The sequence below is a fragment of the Zootoca vivipara genome, chromosome 10 (assembly GCF_963506605.1).
Source record: "Zootoca vivipara chromosome 10, rZooViv1.1, whole genome shotgun sequence".
Lineage (NCBI taxonomy): Eukaryota > Metazoa > Chordata > Lepidosauria > Squamata > Lacertidae > Zootoca > Zootoca vivipara.
The window spans coordinates 3,946,166-3,967,200 of NC_083285.1; the positions used below are offsets into that span (position 1 = coordinate 3,946,166).

The window sequence follows — 21,035 nt, forward strand, 5'->3', positions numbered from 1 at the left end:
CCCATCATCCCTGACCACTGGTCCTCTTAGCTAGGAATAATGGGAGTTGTAGGCCAAAACATCTGGAGGGCCTCAGTTTGGGGATGCCTGTCCTATGGTGTATCTGGGATGCCCAAACTTTTTTCAAAGAGGGCCAGATTTGATGAAGTGAACATGCATGAGGGCCGACAAAAGTTGTTGAACTTTTTTTTAAGATTGAAGTTGAGCGCTTTTTAAAAGGATTTTACTCCAGGACATATACTGCCACGGGGGCCAGATTAAATCGACTGGCGGGCCGGATTAGGGCCCCCCCCCAATGGACTTTGGACATGTCTGGTAGAAAATACATTTGCATTGATATGAATTGCATAAGTTAACTTAATTTTTTACCTTTGAATGTTGGGGTCACATCTACACCATACATTTGAAGCGCCGGGGAGCGCTTCCGCGACTGGGTTGCAGCCACGGGAGTGCTCCCCGGCCTCGGCGATGGCATCGGAGCCGGGACTTCGTTCCGATGCCTCCCAGAGGCTGGGGAGCGCTTCCGCGACTGGGCTGCAGCCACGGAAGCGCTCCGTTAAATCGCTGCTTTAGGGTTTTTTTCATCTTCTAGAACGGATTAATCCACTTTCCATTATTTTCAATGGGAAAGTTTGCTTCGGTTTATGAACACTTCGGTTTATGAACAGACTTCCAGAACCAATTGTGTTCATAAACCGAGGTACCACTGTATGTAACACCCAGTCAGACCTGAGGACTCTCTGGGGCGCTGTGTCAGGACATTGGCAATGCATTCAGACAGCACACTGCTGCTTGTATTGATACAAATTTCTGTACAGTACCAGCAAAAGGGAGCTGAAACTGGGTGGTGAATCAACAGCAGAGGAGCTGAAAAGAATTGGGTCTTGATAGTGGTGATGGGAGTTCAAGAGTTTTCTAAAGCAATAAACCACAGGCTCCCTACATTTCTCTACCTTCATTCTGCAACTGATAAATTTAAAGAGTAGAATTTAGCATAGTTCTCCCTGCTCCCTGCTGACTAGAAAGGCTGTGCTAACAGCCAACGGGTCTGAAGAAATCAGGCTTAGAAGTAATTGTGCCATTGCTTTTTAACAGTACTGGGGAACCCCAAACCATCCCCTTGAGTGTGTGTTGTGGGAAGACACAGTATAGCAGCAGATCAACCACATGTCATTGTTTTGTAGCTCTAGGCCACTGCAACTTAATTGTAAACAATTGACAATACAGCACAGGATCCTATAGAGTTGCTATAAATAGCAAAATGCCAATATGATGAAATTAGGGACCCCAGTTTTTTAAAAAATCAAAACTCTACAAAGTAATGAGTTGCATAAGATTCTGTTGTCCTCCTGAAAAACCTTTGCATAAGTGCTCATTAAAACAACAAAAACAAAAGCCAACAGGGACTTGAGTATATGAAACTGGGAGATTGCAGCTGCCTATTTAAAATCTCTGGGGTTTCTTTGACTTTTGACCCCCAGCCCACCCAAAAAATGCCCAGTCTTAACTCTTGCTATGGCATTGTCAGTACTTAGAATAAAAAGGTAAAGGTACCCCTGACCGTTGGGTCCAGTCGCGGACGACTCTAGGGTTGCGCACTCATCTCGCTCTATAGGCCAAGGGAGCCAGCGTTTGTCCCCAGACAGCTTCCGGGTCATGTAGCCAGCATGACTAAGCCGCTTCTGGTGAACCAGAGCAGCACACGGAAACGCTGTTTACCTTCCCGCCACAGCAGTACCTATTTATCTACTTGCACTTTGACATGCTTTCGAACTGCTAGGTGGGCAGGAGCTGGGACCAAACAACAGGAACTCACCCCATTGCGGGGATTCGAACCGCCGACCTTCTGATAGGCAAGGCCTAGGCTCTGTGGTTTAGACCACAGCACCACCCACGTCTTACAGTACTTAGAATATAACCTACTTATTTCAGCTCTGAGTATGTCTTAGTTGGATACAACCTAGATTCATTTCCGCAGATATTTGGTGTCATAGTGGTAGAGGTTTCATCAGTACATGGTGTTCTTTGATTGACCAAGACCAATGTTTTTAGTTCGGTCTGCAATTCTTCTTTGAAATGGCAACTCCATGGGATGTAAACAAAAGCACATGCTGTGTAGTCTAATAAAATAATCCACCTAGATGATAGAGCAATTGCCTTTAAATGTTTCCCCTGGAGGTCCAGAGCTTGGGATATGCAGCTTGGCCTTGATTAACAGCATACGTTTTAAATTTCAGTCACTAAATGGAAGTGTCAATTATACTTGCATTACTAACTTATTACAGTGGCCACCTAAATAGCAGGTTAAGTTGTAAAGTAAGAGGGGAAGCATGAAATTAATGACCCATTAAAGCTGAGAAATGCCTGGGAAGAGCCTTTCTATCTATTGTTAATCATAATTGCCTGGAATCCAGAAATAACAAGCACTGATGGAGAGCGTTAACCGTAATAGTAGAGAGAAAGCGACAGAAAGAGAGAGAGAGAAGAGAGAAGAAATTTTACTACCTTTTAAAAAGCTGCTACTCTGTTACAGCTAGACTTTGTCTAGATTTACTCAGAGGCTGAGACCAAGTATCAAGTAAGCCTCAAAATAAATTTTGATGATATGCAAAGCAGCAGAGTAGCTTACAGCTACGGTGGGAAGCTAAATAACTCTTCAAGGTAGCTTTTTTGTAAAGACTATACAGTGTCCAGACTTTTAATATTCAAAAGAACTTTATTTTCAGAAACATATTGAAAGGTTTTTACTTTATTATACATACCATGTATAATAAATATAACATAAACAATTGTTTCTAAAAGAATAAGCTATTCATTCAAGAAACTGACAGTTGTCTCAATTCCCCCCTTCACTTCTTCCAGTAATTCCAGGACAAAGGGTATGGAAATAATTAAAATGAGGAAAAAATGTTGACAAGATAAAGGAGGGCAGAGGAAAATTGTGTCCCCGCCCCCCTTGCAGTGCTGGAAATGAGGGCATGGCCTCAAAATAGGCCGACTTCTAAAAATAGAGCTATCATTAGCACAAAGTTTATTGAAAATAGCTTCCAGTTTGAACCCAGGGCTGTTGAACCCATTTCCTTAATGAGTCTGGCATGCCAGGAAGTGTTTATATTGTCCACATTTAATTGGACCATTTTAAGATAGCGGAGTAAAGGTATTGTGTCAAGCCAGACACTAATGGGAGGTTGCCCAATTAGCAGAGTGACCTTGTTTGATGCCCTGCAGCATATCAAAACTGTTCTCCTTCAGGTATTACAGCTGCTGGCTGCTTTTTGATGGCAACTCCTCCTCCCACATCTGTAGGTATTTGGCACCCCACATGTTAGGATTCCTGTTTGCCCTAACTGCCTCAGACCCCTATCGGGACAGGAGGTCCTTTGGGCTGCGTCTTGCGTGTCTGTGTAGCGTTGCCAGGCTGACTTGGTTGACATGCTTGTCGTTGTGCTTTGCAGATACCCTGACAAAGGCCTTGATGATAATTACTGCCGCAATCCAGATAATAAGCCGAGGCCGTGGTGCTACACTCTTGACCCAAACACCCCCTGGGAGTTTTGCACAATTAAAACGTGTGGTGAGTTTAATGCAAATGTTTATTGTGACTTTCCTCTTTCCTTAATCTATCTGAGATTGTCTCTTCATTGCGTGGCAACCCTGTTATATTTTCTGTAGGTTTCAGTCCTGTGGCTTATAACAAGGATCGATCGCCTGCATTGATTGGTTGTTCCTCTGTTCTCTTACCTAATATGCTCTCCCCAGCCCTCTTTGTGCATTTCATGTGTAAAAGAATCCTCGTGCAATTTCTGGGGTGTGGGTGCTACATTTCTGGCCTTGCCCTCAGATCACACAGGCTCCATCAATCCCTCTCCACATGCATAAATTTCCCTGGAAAGCTGCAGCCCTAATCATAATTAGTATTGAAAGCAGATTTTAAGGGTAACAGTTCAGAATTTATGAAACAGAGTTTGCCTGGGCACAAGCAAAGGTGCCATGTACAGATGGGACCTAGAAAATGTCCACACATCCTCTGAATGATTGTATCAAAGGTTGTAGTGGTAGACAATATCTATCTTCCATCTAAGCACACTCTGAAGCACCTGTGTTGCCCCAGAGTTCTTGAAAACCCAATTTAAAAACAACTATATTAGATCAATGCTGTTGCAGGTCTCCTGAGGTCAGAGTTCTTATTGGTGCGGGAAAAGATAAGAGATCCGCTTCTGCATGCATCTAGCAAATACTTTATCTTTCCCTGCAATCCACTTAAGCCATGCAATATGTAGGAGACCTTGCTATTTAAGGTAACAAATATCTCAGAAGCGACAGCCTAGCAGTTTTTACTTTTATGTTAGCAATTAGCATACTAAACAGTGCTGGAAAAATCTCTCCTGAGAATACAAACATCTGGTGCATTTATTTCCATCTGGACTTCATGCTACCTGAATGTTTGACGTCCAAACTAAACTGATCAAAGACCCGCTCTTGCGTAGACTTGGCACGTTCCAAACATTTTGAGGCCACTTCTCTCTTCTGCGAGCCTGAAAATGCTAAAGAACGTTTTACCTTTCCTTGGAGTGGTAATCTGTATGCTCATGAATCTCATATAAGAAAACCAATTTTCTAGTATTATAAATAAATAATTTGAATGACAGGTTTAGGTTTATTAAATTTATATATTGCTGCCCACAACAAAAAGTTCCAGAGTGATTTAAAATGAGAGTAAAAATACAGTAATAAAAACAGATAAACACAGTGAGGATAAAAACATCCAATCACTGGTGCTGCCTGAATGCCTGGGGAAACAAAAATGTCTTCTTGGTGTTGGAACTTTATTTTTATTTTTTTTAATGTATTTATTAAAGATTTTCTCAAACAGCAAAACATACAAAAATACAAAACACATTAAGAAAATTACAAAACATTAAAAATAAAAAACAAGAATACAAAAAGAATACAGAGAAAGAAAAAATACAAAAATGCAAAAACAAAAATAACTATAACCCTTATTTCCAGTCTATTGACTTCCTCATTCCACCTCCTTCTGTGATTCTTTACATATCCTCCATAGTAAACTCTAAATCTTATATAAGTTCTCATTATTACTTTAACTATACCTTAATTCTTTAATCTTTTATATCTTATCCTTTTATATTCTATCTAGATCTTACTTCTTAATTAAATTGTCCTTAACTTATATCAATACTTATTTCAAACCATTGTATTATCTACAACCTCTATTTCATCTCCCTCACTTCCACTAATTCTAATCTATTATACGTTTATTCTTTAAATAAATTTTAAATTTCTTCCATTCTTCTTCCACTGCTACTTCACTCCGATCCCGGAGCCTCCCAGTCAGCTCAGACAGTTCCATAAATTCTATCAACTTCTTCTGCCATTCATCCACTGTTGGCAATTCTTCATTCTTCCAATTCTTTGCAAGTAGAATTCTTGCAGCTGTTGTGGCATACAAAAAAAAGTAACATCCTTCCTAGGTATTTCATCTCCCGTTATCCCAAGTAAGAAGGCCTCTGGTTTTTTAACAAAGGTGTTTTTTGGTGTTGGAACTTTAACAAAGTTGACACCAGGTGGGCTTCCCCCAGGAGATGAGAACATTCCATAGATGGGGAGCTACTTGAGAAAAAATGTTTAGGGGTCCTCTCATTTTCTTACTCATATTGAAATACTGCCCCTCAATGAGGCCAAACTTAGATTCACAAAATCTTTAGGGGTATGCGTACCCTGAGAAAAAAAATGCACTGGAAATGCAAGAGAGGAATCATGTACAACTAGTAGAAGATCTTTGCCATTTTAAAATATATTGATTTGCTTGTGGAATCCTAAGAATCTTAAGGGGAATTATTCTGTCTTTTCTGTTCCTGCATGAATTTGCAATTCACAAGCTGTAGGTAACAGGGCATTTTTTTACCAGTGGCTCACTTCAGGAAATGACTCTGAACCACTTTGTCAGGAAATGACTCTGAACCATTGTGATTATAAAAAAGAATGCAATGGAAATGTACAACTGTTGCACACAAAAAATATTGATGCCCCAGTAGGAGTTTGAATTTCTTTGAATTGCATTATTGCAGTTTCCTTAAGGAGTAGTTTGATATTTTTCTCTGCAGTAACGTTTGGTTTTTCTGATGTATTCATTCTATGTTATAGCTCCTTCCTAACATTCCTACAAAAGTACACAATATATGATGTAACTAATCACTTTGCTGCAAAAACATCACAGATTGTCATACACTTGTGTTAAAGGCAAATTTGCGTTTGCAAATTCTCAGTGATGACCGTTAGTATTCTAGAGGAGTCGGGAATAAAGAATGATAGATAACAGAGAGCTTAGCTTAGTGGTACAGCGTACAGCAAATGCTTTGCACTCACTTCCCATGTTTTACTTTGCATGAATAAGGTCGCAAATTCAATCCCTTATATCTCTAATTATGTTCCTGATGCAGCCTCAGTTCCATAAACATTTCCAATTATCACAAATTTTTAAGTAGTAAAAAGAAGCCTTGTGCCTGCCTGCCTGAGTGACTCATTTGAGCAGCTACCATTTTCCAGAATTCTGTTCAAAACAGTCCACGCCAGACTGAGTGCAGCTTGCAGAGACATCTGCAAAAGGTCTTGAGACAGAGAAACTTGTGGGCTTTCCAAACATATTCCTCTAGGGAGAATTTGATATCAGATTTACAGAAGCACAGCCACTCTTTAAAGTGCACAAATATTAGCTCAATAAAGCCATTAGAATATTAAATGTAGGAATGTATTCATTTTAAAAACCAGGTACTTTTGCATTAATCCATAATTGTGTGTGATCTACATAGAACAAATCTAGGATGCCAAAACACTGATTTGTGTGTTTAATTTTCCATGCCCAAATACTCTTTTGATTGAAGTGGAACCAGGGATTTAAGTAGTTAGATGAGTTTATAATAGATTTCGTCTTGTACATGTTTATATGACTGGGGTTACAACAACAAAAGATGCCTCTTGAAGAATTACCTTTGTATTTAGCAGCAGACTTTACTTTTAAAAAGTAATCTATATTCCAGGTTAGACAGTAGGCCCTAGTTGTGCAAGCAGATGTGAACCCACAAAATCTTATTGACTTTATAAAGTTTGAGCTATGGGTAATTCAGGCCAGGGTGCATAAACATAGAGCCTTTACAAGGATTCCTAGTATTCTGCTCTTTGGGAAGCATGCAGTTGAACAGGAACAGGGAGAGAAAAGCACTGTGAATTGCATTCTGGGAAACTGCAATCTAGCAGGCAGAAACCTGGTGTTTAGTGGTGTTCCTGCTTACGTCCAAAGAGAAGTACAGTGGTACCTTGGTTTAAGAACAGCTTAGTTTATGAACAACTTGGATTAATAAAGTTGCAAACCTGGAAGTAGGTGTTTTGGTTTGTGAAGTTTGGCTTGGAAAAAGAACATGTTTCACTTCCTGTTGAGTGTGTCCCATTTGTAAATTGAGTCCCCCGCTGCTGTGGGAAAGCACCAGGGGCGTAGGAAGAGGGGGGCAATGGGAGCGTTCTGCCCCCGGCAGCGCGATCTCGGTAGGGTGCCATCGCGGCTGTCCCTGCCCCAGAACACATGCCATGCCCCTGCGGGTGGTGCGCCACGCCCCCAGAACGTGTGTCACGCCCCTGCAGGCAGTGTGCCACGCCCCCAGAACACGCGCCACGCACCTGCGGGTGGCGCGCTCCGCCCCAGGACGCACACCAGCCCCGCCCCCACCTGCTCTCCACCCCCTGTGCCGGAGCATGAAGCTCCGCCACTGGAAAGCATGCCTTGGTTTAAGAACGCTTTGGTTTAAGAACGGACTTCCAGAACGGATTAAGTTCGTAAACCAAGGTACCACTGTATTAATAAGAAAAACCTTGGAAATGAAACAAAGTGGCTAAGTATTATCCATTACTGTGCTGCAGAACAAAATCTTAAAACAGTCACAGAATCACAGGAAATCTCACGCAAAGCAATTTGACATTTGAACTGATGGTATTCAGTTCTTTGGAATTCAGTGCTAGCCTAATGTGGAAGTAGCCATTAGCTAAGATTATGAATGCTTGAGGAATTCAGTTTCTGTGAAGTCCTGTGTGGACTAACCTCCTTCTAAATTCACACTTCTCCAAGTTGTAGTTATCCAGCCAAGTAATGGATACAAAAATGACTGTGCATATAAATGTATGTGTTAGTGAAAAAAGCCTACACAGGTGCGTTATATTGGGGGGAGATTGCTTTGCTGATTTTTCATATTGGAAGAAAAATGTACTAAAATATTGTTGAATTTTCATGGAGACTTTCTTTTTAAAAAATCACAAATTGATGAGGAAAGGTGGAGAACTGAACTTAAGATCTGAAAAATGAGAAATGTGCAATATTTTCCCATCCCTATTCAGAGTAAGTCTCACAATGTTCTGTTGGGCTTGATGTTTAGCTGTGTCCGACTCATTGTGACCCCATGAACCAGAGCACGCCAGGCACTCCTGTCTTCCACTGCCTCCTGCAGTTTGGTCAGACTCATGTTGGTAGCTTCAAGAACACTGTCCAGCCATCTCGTCCTCTGTTGTCCCCTTCTCCTTCTGCCCTCCATCTTTCCCAACATCAGGGTCTTTTCCAGGGAGTCTTCTCTTCTCATGGCCAAAGTACTGGAGCCTCAGCTTCAGGATCTGTCCTTCCAGTGAGCACTCAGGGCTGATTTCCTTCAGAATGGATAGGTTTGATCTTCTTGCAGTCCATGGGACTCTCAAGAGTCTCCTCCAGCATCACAATTCAAAAGCATCAATCCTTCGGCGATTAGCCTTCTTTATGGTCCAGCTCTCCCACATGAATGTGCATAAGATTGCAGCCTAAGGGGTTGCTTGTTTCCTAGGACCCAATGTGTCATTGAAGTGGTCTGCAGGAATCAAAGAATGAACTGTAGAACATTCCCCTTGCATCAGGTTGACTTGCAGGAAGGAAAGCAACAGCCATGTCTATCTTTCTAGCTCAGAATGTTGTGGACAGCTCTTCAGCAGCAGTTGAGACGAAGGAATGCATCAGAGGTCAAGGAGACGGGTACCGTGGAACTATAAGCGCCACATGGAGTGGCACTGAATGCCAGCCTTGGGACTCCCAGACTCCTCACCAACACAACTTCACATCGCAGAACTATAAATGCAAGTGAGTAGGGACTCATGGGGGGGGCACACCATTTAAATGGCAGTGATTATGACTTGCAAAATCATTATTAATCTTCAACCCAATAAATACTCCGGTGACTTGTAGAGTGTGATATAAAACATACTTTACTGTCATGTCAAACACTGTCTAGGAATCGTAGCTATGTTTCTGAAGTGTTGATTTTGGGACAACTCACCTGAATCTGATTTATATAACTGCTCCATGTTTGGTGAACTCATTTCGTCGATCCATGTGGGAATCTTCTGTGCTTTTTTTCCTGGCCTGCAAAACTGGCGCATAACTTGTGGTGTATTCATAGTGCCTGATGGTGTCTAGTACCAGCTTCTCACTGTGTACCTGGCAAACTGTAGTGCGGTGGTTTTATGTATGTGCACATGGACTATGTATACTGGTGTGGTGGAGGCACACCGACATTTCCAGTAAGAAAGGTGGTAAAAAAGTGAATTGGTCACAGGTTTTGGGACAAGTTGGGAGAGGTGTTAAACTGTCACTCAGGGTTTTTTTCCTGCAACATGGCTTTATCTTACCTTGAACACTAAAACTTCCCTCCCTCTCAACTCTCTGATATTTTTAAGAAGCCACTGCTCCCCCCACAACACCCCCTCCCCCATTTCCTTGTGGTCTGAAAGTTCCCTTCTCCCTTCTATGGAATCTAATACATCTACAGGTGAACTAGTTGAAATGATGCAAGCCCCAGCATCAATTCTTCCCCTCCTAATTAGGATTCCTGCTGCTTATAGAAGCTCTGGTTGTGTGGAACCATGATCCCTTGTAGCTGCTCATTCTTCAGCTCTTAAATTGGCTGGCTGTGTCCTATGAAAGGCTTCAGTCACCTGTCCATTTCAGAAACCTTCACCACAGTAGCAGCTTGACGACAAGAACCTTGTTGGAGGGTAAGTTATCCTGACTTGATAATATGCTATGGTTTTGCTTGTTTTTCAATGCAGGGTGAATGGGTGTTTGTTCTTCAGTGCTCTACTTTTACTAAAAATTCAGATCTCTCCATCTGGAAATGCTCTATTTTCTATTCATGCTAGTGTAGACTTTAATGTCTGAAAATATGCAGGATAACATATACTGTAGTTTCTTCCCCCTTAGCCCCCTCCTTCAAGGACCAGCTTTTGCAGCGGCAACAAAAGGATTGGGTAATGAATGCACGCAAGTGCAGACAAAGGTGCCCAGTGCTTGGTTTTGCTCCCAAGAGTGCCTTTCTGTTAGAATTGGAAGGCCGACTCCGTGGTGGTTCCAGACTGTTGGGGAATATGAGGGAAAGGGTTCGGGAGCCCTTTCTAGGATGGAAAGATGATGGCCCACAAATGAGGCCAGGTGAGGCAACCACCTCAGATGGCAGGATCCAGTGGGGCAGCAGATCTTTCTCCACCCACTGCTTGTTCCTGGTGGAGCTCTTTCCTCACTCCTCCTTCCCTGGTGGGCAGGGGAGCTGGTGCCAATAAGTTCTTTCTCATCTGGAAAATGGAAGCTGAGCCTGCAAAAGCAGGTTTCTGAATGGTGAGCGAACATGGTGTTCCAAGGGAGAAACCATGTGGGTGTTGCACAGCACTTAGACCATGCCATTCACATCACAGGGTCAGCAAATGTCTCAGAAGTGTGCAGGTGGCACAAAGGAGGGATGCTTCATTCTGAATGCATCCTGGGAAAGAAACAGCAGCAAGGGTAAGCAAATTACTGCAACTTTTTGCTGAGTGCTCTTGGTCACAGTTCCCCAAACATTCAGAGTCACTATGTAAAAGGTAAAGGTAAAGGGACCCCTGACCATTAGGTCCAGTCGTAACCGACTCTGGGGTTGCGCGCTCATCTCGCATTATTGGCCGAGGGAGCCGGCGTATAGTTTCCAGGTCATGTGGCCAGCATGACAAAGCCGCTTCTGGCAAACCAGAGCAGCACATGGAAACGCCGTTTACCTTCCCGCTATAGCGGTTCCTATTTATCTACTTGCATTTTGATGTGCTTTCGAACTGCTAGGTTGGCAGGAGCTGGGACCGAGCAACAGGAGCTCACCCCGCCACAGGGATTCGAACCGCTGACCTTCTGATCAGCAAGCCCTAGACTCTGTGGTTTAACCCACAGAGCCACCTGGGTCCCTATTACCGGTACTATGTAAAAAGAGCTGCTTAAACAAGAAATTACTTCAAGTAGGGCCAGCCCAAGATATTTTGGCACCTGAGCACTAGTGCAATGAAGCATATATAGATGTTTGAGAACCATCCTTATTAGGCTAATGGTGTTCTGATAATCCAGGATTGTTGGTTAATGTTACATGAATGGGAGCTGTTGTAAGGGACATATTTCAATATCTTTCGGAAGATAATATTCATCAGAATTTGATAGGTGCCACCATCTAGCTGTGCCCTGGGATAGAAAAACAGTTTGAAGTAATTTTGCAGCTTTTCTAGCTGGAATCAGTTGAAATGGATTTGTCCCAGACAGATCCCACACTGTGACCAATGGTCTTTTATTCTTTCCTTCCTTTTTTTACTAGAAATTTCATCTACTTGGAAGCATTGTTGCAAATAAAAGTCCCATGTCATTCATCAACAGTGATGGTTGGGTGTGGGGGATGCTGCCTGTACAGTACTCAGTTGCAACTTAGAGTATCAGCTGTGATGCAACTGGTGCTGTTTGACTGGAAGCAAGTCATTGTGGCTCTGTCATTTTCATTCCATGCTGCTTTGGTACTAGGCTGAGATGCCACTACAGCGGGAAGGTAAATGGCGTTTCCGTGCGCTGCTCTGGTTCGCCAGAAGCAGCTTTGTCATGCTGGCCACATGACCCGGAAGCTGTCTGAGGACAAACGCCGGCTCCCTTGGCCTATAGAGCGAGATGAGCGCCGCAACCCCAGAGTCGGACACGACTGGACCTGATGGTCAGGGGCCCCTTTACCTTTACCTTTATGTCATGATGGCAGGCATAAGGCAAAAGTTTTGCAGTCACAGTCTCAGTAAACCATGGCTAGAAATCTGATCTATTCATTGGTGAAAAAGAGGAATATGGGGATGCTTTTAAACACACAGGAACTTGAATAGGAAGCTCCAGCTAGCTCAGTATTGTCTCTGCTGGCTGGCAATGGCAATGGCCTCTCCCAAGATTGAAACTTGCACCTTTTGCTTACAACACACCTGCTGCACCACTGACTTGTGGTCCTTCCCCTAAATGCAACAGGATCCCTCGGTAATTATTGTTGCCTTGGTGCTGTTTCCTGGACAGATCATTGAAGACTTTACAGATCAAAATAAATGTAGATCAACCAGGTGATTAATAGAGCAGCTGTCACAATTGCTGTGGACATTAGAAATATTGCAGTTGGGTCCATTTGCTCTGTGAACCTCTGGAATTTAATCCCATTTAACTTTGAGAAGGGTGAAGTACATGCCTTTGGCTGCATTATTACGGATACTTAATTGGAAGCAAGTCCAAATGAAAGCAACGGGACTTCTGAAAAGCCAGGCTTTGGGATGGTAGTGCTTGGATGTTAGAGTTGAGAATTAGACATCTACGTTCAGATCACAGAATTAAAGCCTTAAAACTATAGAATAAGGATGTAAAAGTTTTATGGCAGTCCTCAGGATTTTCACCCTGAAAATGGTTCTGCTACAAGCAACCGGTCAGAGCTAGAGTATGTGATGTCAAGTGTTCAGCCAAATATGTGTAACATACTTTAAAGAAAAGCATGCACGGAACTGAATGTATCTCTTTTTCCAGAATAGTGAGCCAAATTTCATAAATTTCACTTAAAGCTGCACTAATATGGAATATCCTCTACAAATCCTTTCTTGAGAACCTCTTTAACCCAACTAGGAAGGAGATGATGGGCGATCAGGTCCTGTAACATGTCTCAGACAAAACACTCAGTTGACTCCCTTGGGAATTTTGATTAAGCACTTTAGAAATATTAGTCAACATTTGTCATTCAGCCTATTTCCTAGGGAAACTCCCTTTATTTTTGGTTTTTTTTAAAAAAAGAATACTGGAGTACTGGGAAAGCTCTACAATGTTTCTTTTGTCAGTTTTAGTTTCCCTGTTGATGTTACATTTTTCAATGCACATTTCCCCCCCCCCCAAAAAAAGACAGAACAGTTGAAGATGTGTGTCTGTGTAAACGAGGAATGGGGATCTTGTGGGCATCCAGATGAGGATGAACTACAACTCCCATCACCTCTCTGACCAGAGGCCAAGCTGGCTGGGGCTTGTTGGTGTCCAGGAACATCTGGAGGGCCATAGGTTCCCCACCCGAGGTTTAAGCAATGGAAAAGTCAAACACACAGAGCATACATTCCATTCAGCCTGAACATTGTGGCTCTCACAGCTGATCTCCCAGCCAACACAAATTCTGCATTTTTGAAGATTCCCTGTTTCCTTACAATTTCTTAAAAATGGCAATGAATGAAATATTATGTCAGAGATAGTCATGGTTCTTTCTTCTGTTAGACTGCCTGATGAAGACACCTCATGTTAATAAGACTGGGCACACATTTATTATACCGACAGTTATCAATCATTATTCCAGATGGCCAGAAAAGTCTTATGAAATTGAAGACTCAATTGAACTTGAGTGGTGTTTTCAGAAGAATGGAGAGTAACACTTACATTTCAAGAGGTTGACAGTTTTAATACAAACTGATACTTTGTTTTAAGGAGAGTCCCTAATGGTTAGACGCCATTTCAAAAGGTAACACCTGTATAGGATTTCTAATCACATTTCTCATACTCTTGGGTTTCAGATTCCTAATTAAATCAGTGATAAAACTAAAGGGGCCCTACCCCTATAACCAAATAGATCCATTCACTCTGAGAGGGGAGGGGTTATTGTTGGCATAAGCCTGAAAGCAGAATTTATAATAGGTTTCAGATGACTCTGGTCCCAGTTCACATGAGTTTGTAGCAGGCAAAATACATTTGGAGCAACGGTGGCCGAAAGATGGAGTGTATAGATACCCTTGCACTTTATGTGAAATACTATAGCCATTATTCATTGAATATAAATGTACCTGTTGTCTCCTGCTTTCCATTGCCAAATTTTACTTGAGTGTGTGCGCACTTTGTGTTGTTTTTTTTGCGCAAATCTTTCTGCTTCAGAAACTTAGTGACACACAGATGTCAAACAGCTTTTATTATTGCTAAGTTGCATTAGAAAAAGCAATGCAAAGCAGCAGCAGTGGGCCTGACATATGTTAACATGTTTATTTTTTTTATAGGGACTTAAGAGAAAACTACTGCCGTAATCCAGATGGAGCCGAGGCACCGTGGTGTTTTACTACCGACCCAAAAACTCGCACTGGGTTTTGCTTTCAAATTCCAAAATGTGATGCCCCGAGTGAGCAAGGTAAAATCTGCTAGGAAGATAAGAATATTCTAAAGTATTGTGGAAGAAGCCATATTATTCTCCTCAATAGTAATCCTTGTTTTGGATGCTGCTGGGAATATCATGAGAATTTTTTTGTTAAGTCATTTACTGCATAATAGTCATTGTTGTTGTCGTTTAGTCGTGTCCAACTCTCCGTGACCCCTGTGGACCAGAGCATGTCAGGCACTCCTGTCTTCCATAATAGTAGCAGATTTGACATACTATCCATAGGAGCAGATTTGACATTCTGTGCACAAATTAAATATTTTTTAAGAGAGGCCACCACAAACCAAGAGTAATTTTTTTTGTCTCTGTACCAGGATATTTGGTTTGCACGTGTCTCTAATGTAATCTGGTGCTGTGCTGAAAATCACACCCTATTGAGGGGGGAAAGCAGGTAGAACCCCAGGTGCGGGCAAGGAGCAGACCCGAGGGACGCCTTCCCCATCTGCCCTTGGCCCAACCCGTATCCAGGCCTGCATCCCCATTCACCAAAACTCCTGATAGGCGGCTCAGGTTTACGCCCACACCACCAATCAGGAAGGGGCTCTGATGCCAGGATTCCCTTGTTGGGGCCCCAGTGAAGCGTCTGCCGTCCCGCAACGCCACCCACCAAAAAGGGGGGAGTGGACTTCCATGACTTTCTCAACCATTCTGCATCAATTAATGAGAAAGAAATTACATTTGAGAATAATGAAAGAGACAGGAAATTTCAGTGAAATGCTCGTGGAGGGTTTGTACTTGGGAGGTTTGTGTGTGTCCTTTTTCCATTGTACAAGCAGTCTCTCGAGTGATCTGCATTCTGCAGTTTTCTCAGGTGGCTTCAAGGTCAGTCTGAAAAGCCCAGTCTACAAAATCAGCACCTCACACCCTACCCTTTTCTTTTTAAAATTACACATCCTGTGATTCTGCTTCACCACCATAATGTAGCAGAATAGTGCAAGACTATTTGAAGTGACAGTGTCAAAAGTGTTGCAGTTGTGTGTGTAGACCCTTTAACCACCCCCAAATAAGTTCAGACAAGACTCAAAATTTTGGTTAGGTTTTTGGCAGGATTTAGGCCACAACTTTATTGATTACAATCAAGTGAGTGGTTGCATAGGCTCTGGTTCGACTAGCTCCCTGCACCCTGGCAGGCAGCGCTGACCCTGAGCACCAGCATAGTGAACACCTGGATAGTCGGAAAGCTGGGGACATGCTATGTCCACTACCCAGATGTCCCCCTGGACTCAGGCACGGGCACAACCCCTCTCAGGGTTGACCAAACCATTGAGTCCCTGGATTTCTTAAATGGAATACCCTTCACATTGAGATGGTGAGAGCGTTCCCCCATCCCTATCACCTGAACCAGAGCCTATCCACAACCTTACAAGTTGTGACAATTTGCTACACAGCAGGCGAAACCCAAATGGCACCAGCCAATCAGCCAAGTGGGGAAAATTCTTGCCGTGCCCGTCCCAATGATAGATGACACGCGATGGCATAGCAAGGTCATGCATGCAAGCCCTAAATATAGGGAGAGGTGGGCGGGTGTTCTGATGCACTGGCCTAAAAGAGGAAGCTCAGGGACATGTGCATGGGTTTATATAGAGGTCCCTCGATATAATTTAGCTGGCATCCCATTGGTCTAATTGCACCCAGCATCAAGGTGTTGTGGCCATCCAAACGTTCCCACCCGCAACACAGGGTTTGGTTACCAGGTCACACCGCAACACGTGCTCTCTTGTTAGGGAGGACCTGATATGTGAAACTTATTCACAGCATATGCAAAGTTGTGAAATGTTTTCTGAATTAAAATAAACCAAAATGTACATTTCAAAGATGGGAATATTTTTACTTGAGATCAGCTGTGTGCTTGTCCTTTGCCTTGTATGGGGATGAGTAACTCCAGCATCTATCTATCCTTGCCAGAATCCAGGACCTTTTCCTTGACTAGCTTAAAGTTCCATTTTATAACCTCCTGAAAACATCTGGATTTAAACTGCAGAACTAAAGATACATTGGCAGCTTTTTCATATGTTAATGCATTGGGCGACCTTGTCAAGTTCACAGTCAACAAATTACCATTTGAACTGAAAAATTCCCAGTACATCTGCAATAGATATTGAAAGCAAGTCACTTATTTACTTTTGAGTTACTTATTTATATCCTTAAACATAATTATTTAAAAGATTCAAAGAGCTCTTGCCTTCATGTACATTAGCTTTCTCTTATGACTTTGTTTACTGGCCCTGCTTTTGTATGTATTACCTTCTAAACAGTATGCTGAATTTAAAAAACTGGATTATCTTTAATTAACAGGGTATTTAGAAAAAACCGGTAACACTGGTATTTTAGTAGCTTCTTTTAAATGATCGTTCTTTATGTAGATTGCTATCGAGGGAATGGGACGAATTATATGGGAAATATGGCGCAGACTCGCTTTGGCTTAACTTGCTCTATGTGGGATAAAAACATTCAAGACTTACAAAGGTATGTACAAAATTAAAAGGAAAAAAAAATATTTTCCGTTTCAATCAGTAGAGAAAGTTGCAACATATTGTTCACGTGGCTTCCATGTTTTTTACTAAACATTTTTTTACAGTGCCTTCAACTTAATTCTTTCCTTTCTTTTCAAGATGGTATGCCTATAGATGCAGTTATACCCCTGTTTGCAGAGCAGAGCTGGGATGAACACATCCCATTTTATATAGACTCCCTCTCCCTCTCTTGCTTCCACTCTTCAAGGGGTTTTTCTTATTGTTTCAGAAGAAAAGTGACTACTTAATCTAGTGAAGTCCATCACAAACCCTTATTTTCCAGGGCTTTTATATGACCTACTGATGTGGTGGTATTGCACTGTGAGAAGTCTTCTTCTGGTGCTTTTGACCATTCATTCACAGACCATTCATTTTGGGTCCAATATTTATTTTGAAAAGGCAATTGCAATAAAATTAGATTCCAAGTTCAGTGCACAGCTTGCAATTTCATAATAAATTGTGGTGTTGGGAAAGGTAATACATGTTCAGGAGAATCTTCAATTGTTGTTTTGAAGGTCCAGGAAAAAAAGATATTAATAATAATAATAATAATAATAATAATAATAATATATTATTATTATTATTTATACCCCGCTCATCTGGCTGGGTTTCCACAGCCACTCTGGGCGGCTTACAACAGAAAAATGAAATAAAATAATCTATTAAACATTAAAAGCCTCCCTAAACAGGGCTGCCTTCAGATGTCTCCTAAAAATCTGGTAGCTGTTTTTCTCTTTGACATCTGATGGGAGGGTGTTCCACAGGGCAGGCGCCACCACCGAGAAGGCCCTCTGCCTGGTTCCCTGCAACTTGGCTTCTCGCAACAAGGGAACCGTCAGAAGGCCCTCGGTACTGGACCTCAGTGTCCGGGCAGAATGATGGGGGTGGAGATGCTCCTTCAGGTATACTGGACCGAGGCCATTTGGGGTTTAAAGGTCAGCACCAACACTTTGAACTGTGCTCGGAAACGTAGACTTGATTTTCCTATTATTCTACTTTATATGGATTTCAGGGTTTCCTGCAAGCTATATGTTCTATCATTCCCTCACATGGACGGGAAACAGAGAGCTATGAACTAAAGCAAGTTTTAGTACTCAACAGTTTCCCACAATGCTCTGCTCTTTCTCATGAAGGCTTCTGCTTATCAAATGAGCCTTTCTGGTTAATTTCCTCCACCATGCCTTAGGGGAAATTTCCTATACAATGGTACCTCGGGTTACAGACGCTTCGGGTTATGCGTTTTCAGGTTGCCTACCGCGGGAAACCCGGAAGTACTGGAAAGGGTTACTTCCGGGTTTCGCCACTTGCGCATGTGCAGAAGCGCCAAATCGCACTTTGTGCGTGTGCAGGAGTGGCGCTGCAGGATACGAACGCTGCGGGTTGTGGACGTGCCTCCGTCACGGATTACGTCCGCAACCCGAGGTTCTACTGCTCTATTTCTAAACCCCATAAGCCTGAAATGTGAATGCCGTCAGAGCACAAATTGCTTGGCAAAAATGTCCATTAATAGTCAGAAAATTGATTTGTGTTCATACAAGCTTATTAAAGTACATTACTGGCATATATTTTCTTTATAGGCATCTACCAATATATAAAGAACCAGATATTAGCAAGTTGAAGAAAAATTATTGTCGTAATCCAGATGATGATGTTCATGGTCCTTGGTGCTATACAAGTGATCCTCAGATCCCCTGGGACTACTGCCCTATATCTAGATGTAAGTGCTCAGTATAAATGATAGCTACAAAATTGCTGGAAGTGCTACAAAATTGCTGGAAGTGGGGAAAAGTCTGTAGGGAGCATATATAGTTCTGTACTCTAGCTGGTAATTTTTTTAAAAAAGGCTACAGAATCTGATAATGTTGAGAATGGGGTGGGAAAAGTTGACCAACCTGGAGCTAGTACTAATTTATCTAGATAAGCTTTAAAATTGGCAAAATGGAATGAAAGCAAGCCCTTGTTTGGCTAAAAATGTGTGCATAAACTGAAGCCAACAGAAAAGTTTCCAAGAATATTGTCAAGCGACATTCTACAAATTATGGAAGCCATTATTTCCCCCTTGGATATAGCATCATTCTGGGGTGTGTGTGTGTGTGTGTTTTTGGGGGAATGGTAACTAGATTGAGGCTCTTTCTCCAAATCAACCCTGAAAAGCCACTAAAATTAACTGCCTATAAACATGGTGGAAAAGTAGGGAGGGATATTTTGGCCTAAGTCCTAGTATAGATCTTCTGTTTGAAAGGCTATTGCATCCCCTAAAGAGGGCTGCTGTTTCAGATTATAAATCAAATACATGTTCTTCTTGGGAAAATATTCATAGTGGGCGACAATATTGAACCTGTGCCACAAACTAAGCAGAAAAATGTGTATTCTTCAACATACTCGTCATGTTTAAGTTTTCATACATACATTGTAGTTGTAAATAAGTTTATTTAACAAGAATAATCATGGTTTGATTATACTGTGTTGTCTGTGTAGGTGAAGATGATGCCATTCCTACAATGGGCAGTTTGGACCGTAAGTAGCACTTATATAAATCCAATACATAAATTCTGTTATGGTATATTAGCCATCCTTTCTCACACTTCCTGGATGCATCTTAGGCTCAGTTCATACATTGGTCATACTCATAACACTAAACAGCCCAACGTAATCCATTCCAGGAGTCCGTTCAATTCCCGAAATGGTTCAAAAACCAAGGCGCAGCTTCCAATTGGCTGCAGGAGCTTTCTGCACTCAATTGGAAGCCACGTCGGATGTTTGGTTTCCGAAAAGCGTTTGCAAACTGGAACACTCACTTCAGGTTTTGCGGCATTTGGAAGCCAATCTGTTCGGGAGTCAAGCCGTTTGAATACCAAGGTACCACTGCACTCCTCCCGAGTATGTCGAAAGAGAGGCACTGCATGAACTTGTTGCTTTCCTTGAGGTTTCTGCAGCTTGCCCATTTAAGCACTAAACCATGGCAAAGTCTATTAAAGTTTCTGCGTATATGCTGCAAGTGGTCCTTGGGTCCTGGTTTGTCCCCCTGCTCTTATTCACAGCAAGAACCACATCACAATTTCCCACTGCTATTTGTGATGGTAAAGAACACTATCAATTTTAGAGCGGTTTACAGACTATTTAGAGAAAAGATGCTTGTCAGTTGTTGTTTTCTTTTAATGGGAAAGTGTAGTTGTATAAGCTGTTCAAAGTCTTAGGTCTAAAGTGGAATATAATGTAACCTAAGAACATTCTTTCAGCTACTGTTATCCCTTGTGCCTCAACAAAACACCTGAGAGTTGTTAATGGAATCCCAACTCAACCTGACAAAGGATGGATGGTTAGTTTGAAGGACAGGTAAGGCTGTACGTGCTGCCCTTTGCTGTGTGGAATCCCTCCCTCCCTCCCTCCCTCCCTCCCTCCTTCCTAATACCTTATTTGGTAATTCAGAAGAACATAACAATAATTGTGTGATAAAGGAGAGAGCGGGGCCACACAAATTCACCCCCATGCCCTCCTCTCCCCAAGGCTGTCCACGTAGTGTAGCGACCTGTTGTGGTTCTGGACATTCGAACAGACCTATTGTCTCTGATTCTCCGTTTTAGGGTTGAAATGCTGGATTTCCACATTAAATAACAAGTTCGCTACATTGCTTCCACAAGACAGCATGCATCTCAGACTAATATTTCCATGTGTCCTGAGAGCAGGGTCTCAAACATGAGTGTGCCACATCCCAGTTCTTGCTCACTCAGTCCTTTGGCCTTTGTGGTTCACTAAATGATCTCCATTACCCTGAATAACAGCACACTCCTTAACTGGTCCACACCGAAGGAAGTCTTATTGAATTCAGTGGGGCTTCCTTCTTAGATAAGTGGGGCTAGGATTGCAGCCCATGGTGGTTTTGTGTTAGCAGAATCATTTATGTTGGTATCAGGTGAAGCATCCTAAATGGCCTCGGTCCAGTATACCTGAAGGAGCGTCTCCACCT

At 42.3% G+C, this 21,035-nt stretch overlaps 1 protein-coding gene across 4 annotated transcripts in view; it reads left to right on the forward strand.

Moving 5' to 3' along the window:
- Positions 1-21,035, forward strand: part of HGF (hepatocyte growth factor) — a 58,874-nt gene that overhangs the window by 23,498 nt on the left and 14,341 nt on the right. For all 4 annotated transcript variants that reach the window (XM_035128213.2, XM_035128210.2, XM_035128211.2 and 1 more), the window contains exons 7-13: positions 3,456-3,574; positions 8,992-9,166; positions 14,401-14,528; positions 16,919-17,021; positions 18,646-18,785; positions 19,547-19,585; positions 20,308-20,404. In XM_035128213.2, the coding sequence (XP_034984104.1) occupies positions 3,456-3,574; positions 8,992-9,166; positions 14,401-14,528; positions 16,919-17,021; positions 18,646-18,785; positions 19,547-19,585; positions 20,308-20,404 (801 nt within the window). The remainder of the gene's footprint in view (positions 1-3,455; positions 3,575-8,991; positions 9,167-14,400; positions 14,529-16,918; positions 17,022-18,645; positions 18,786-19,546; positions 19,586-20,307; positions 20,405-21,035) is intronic.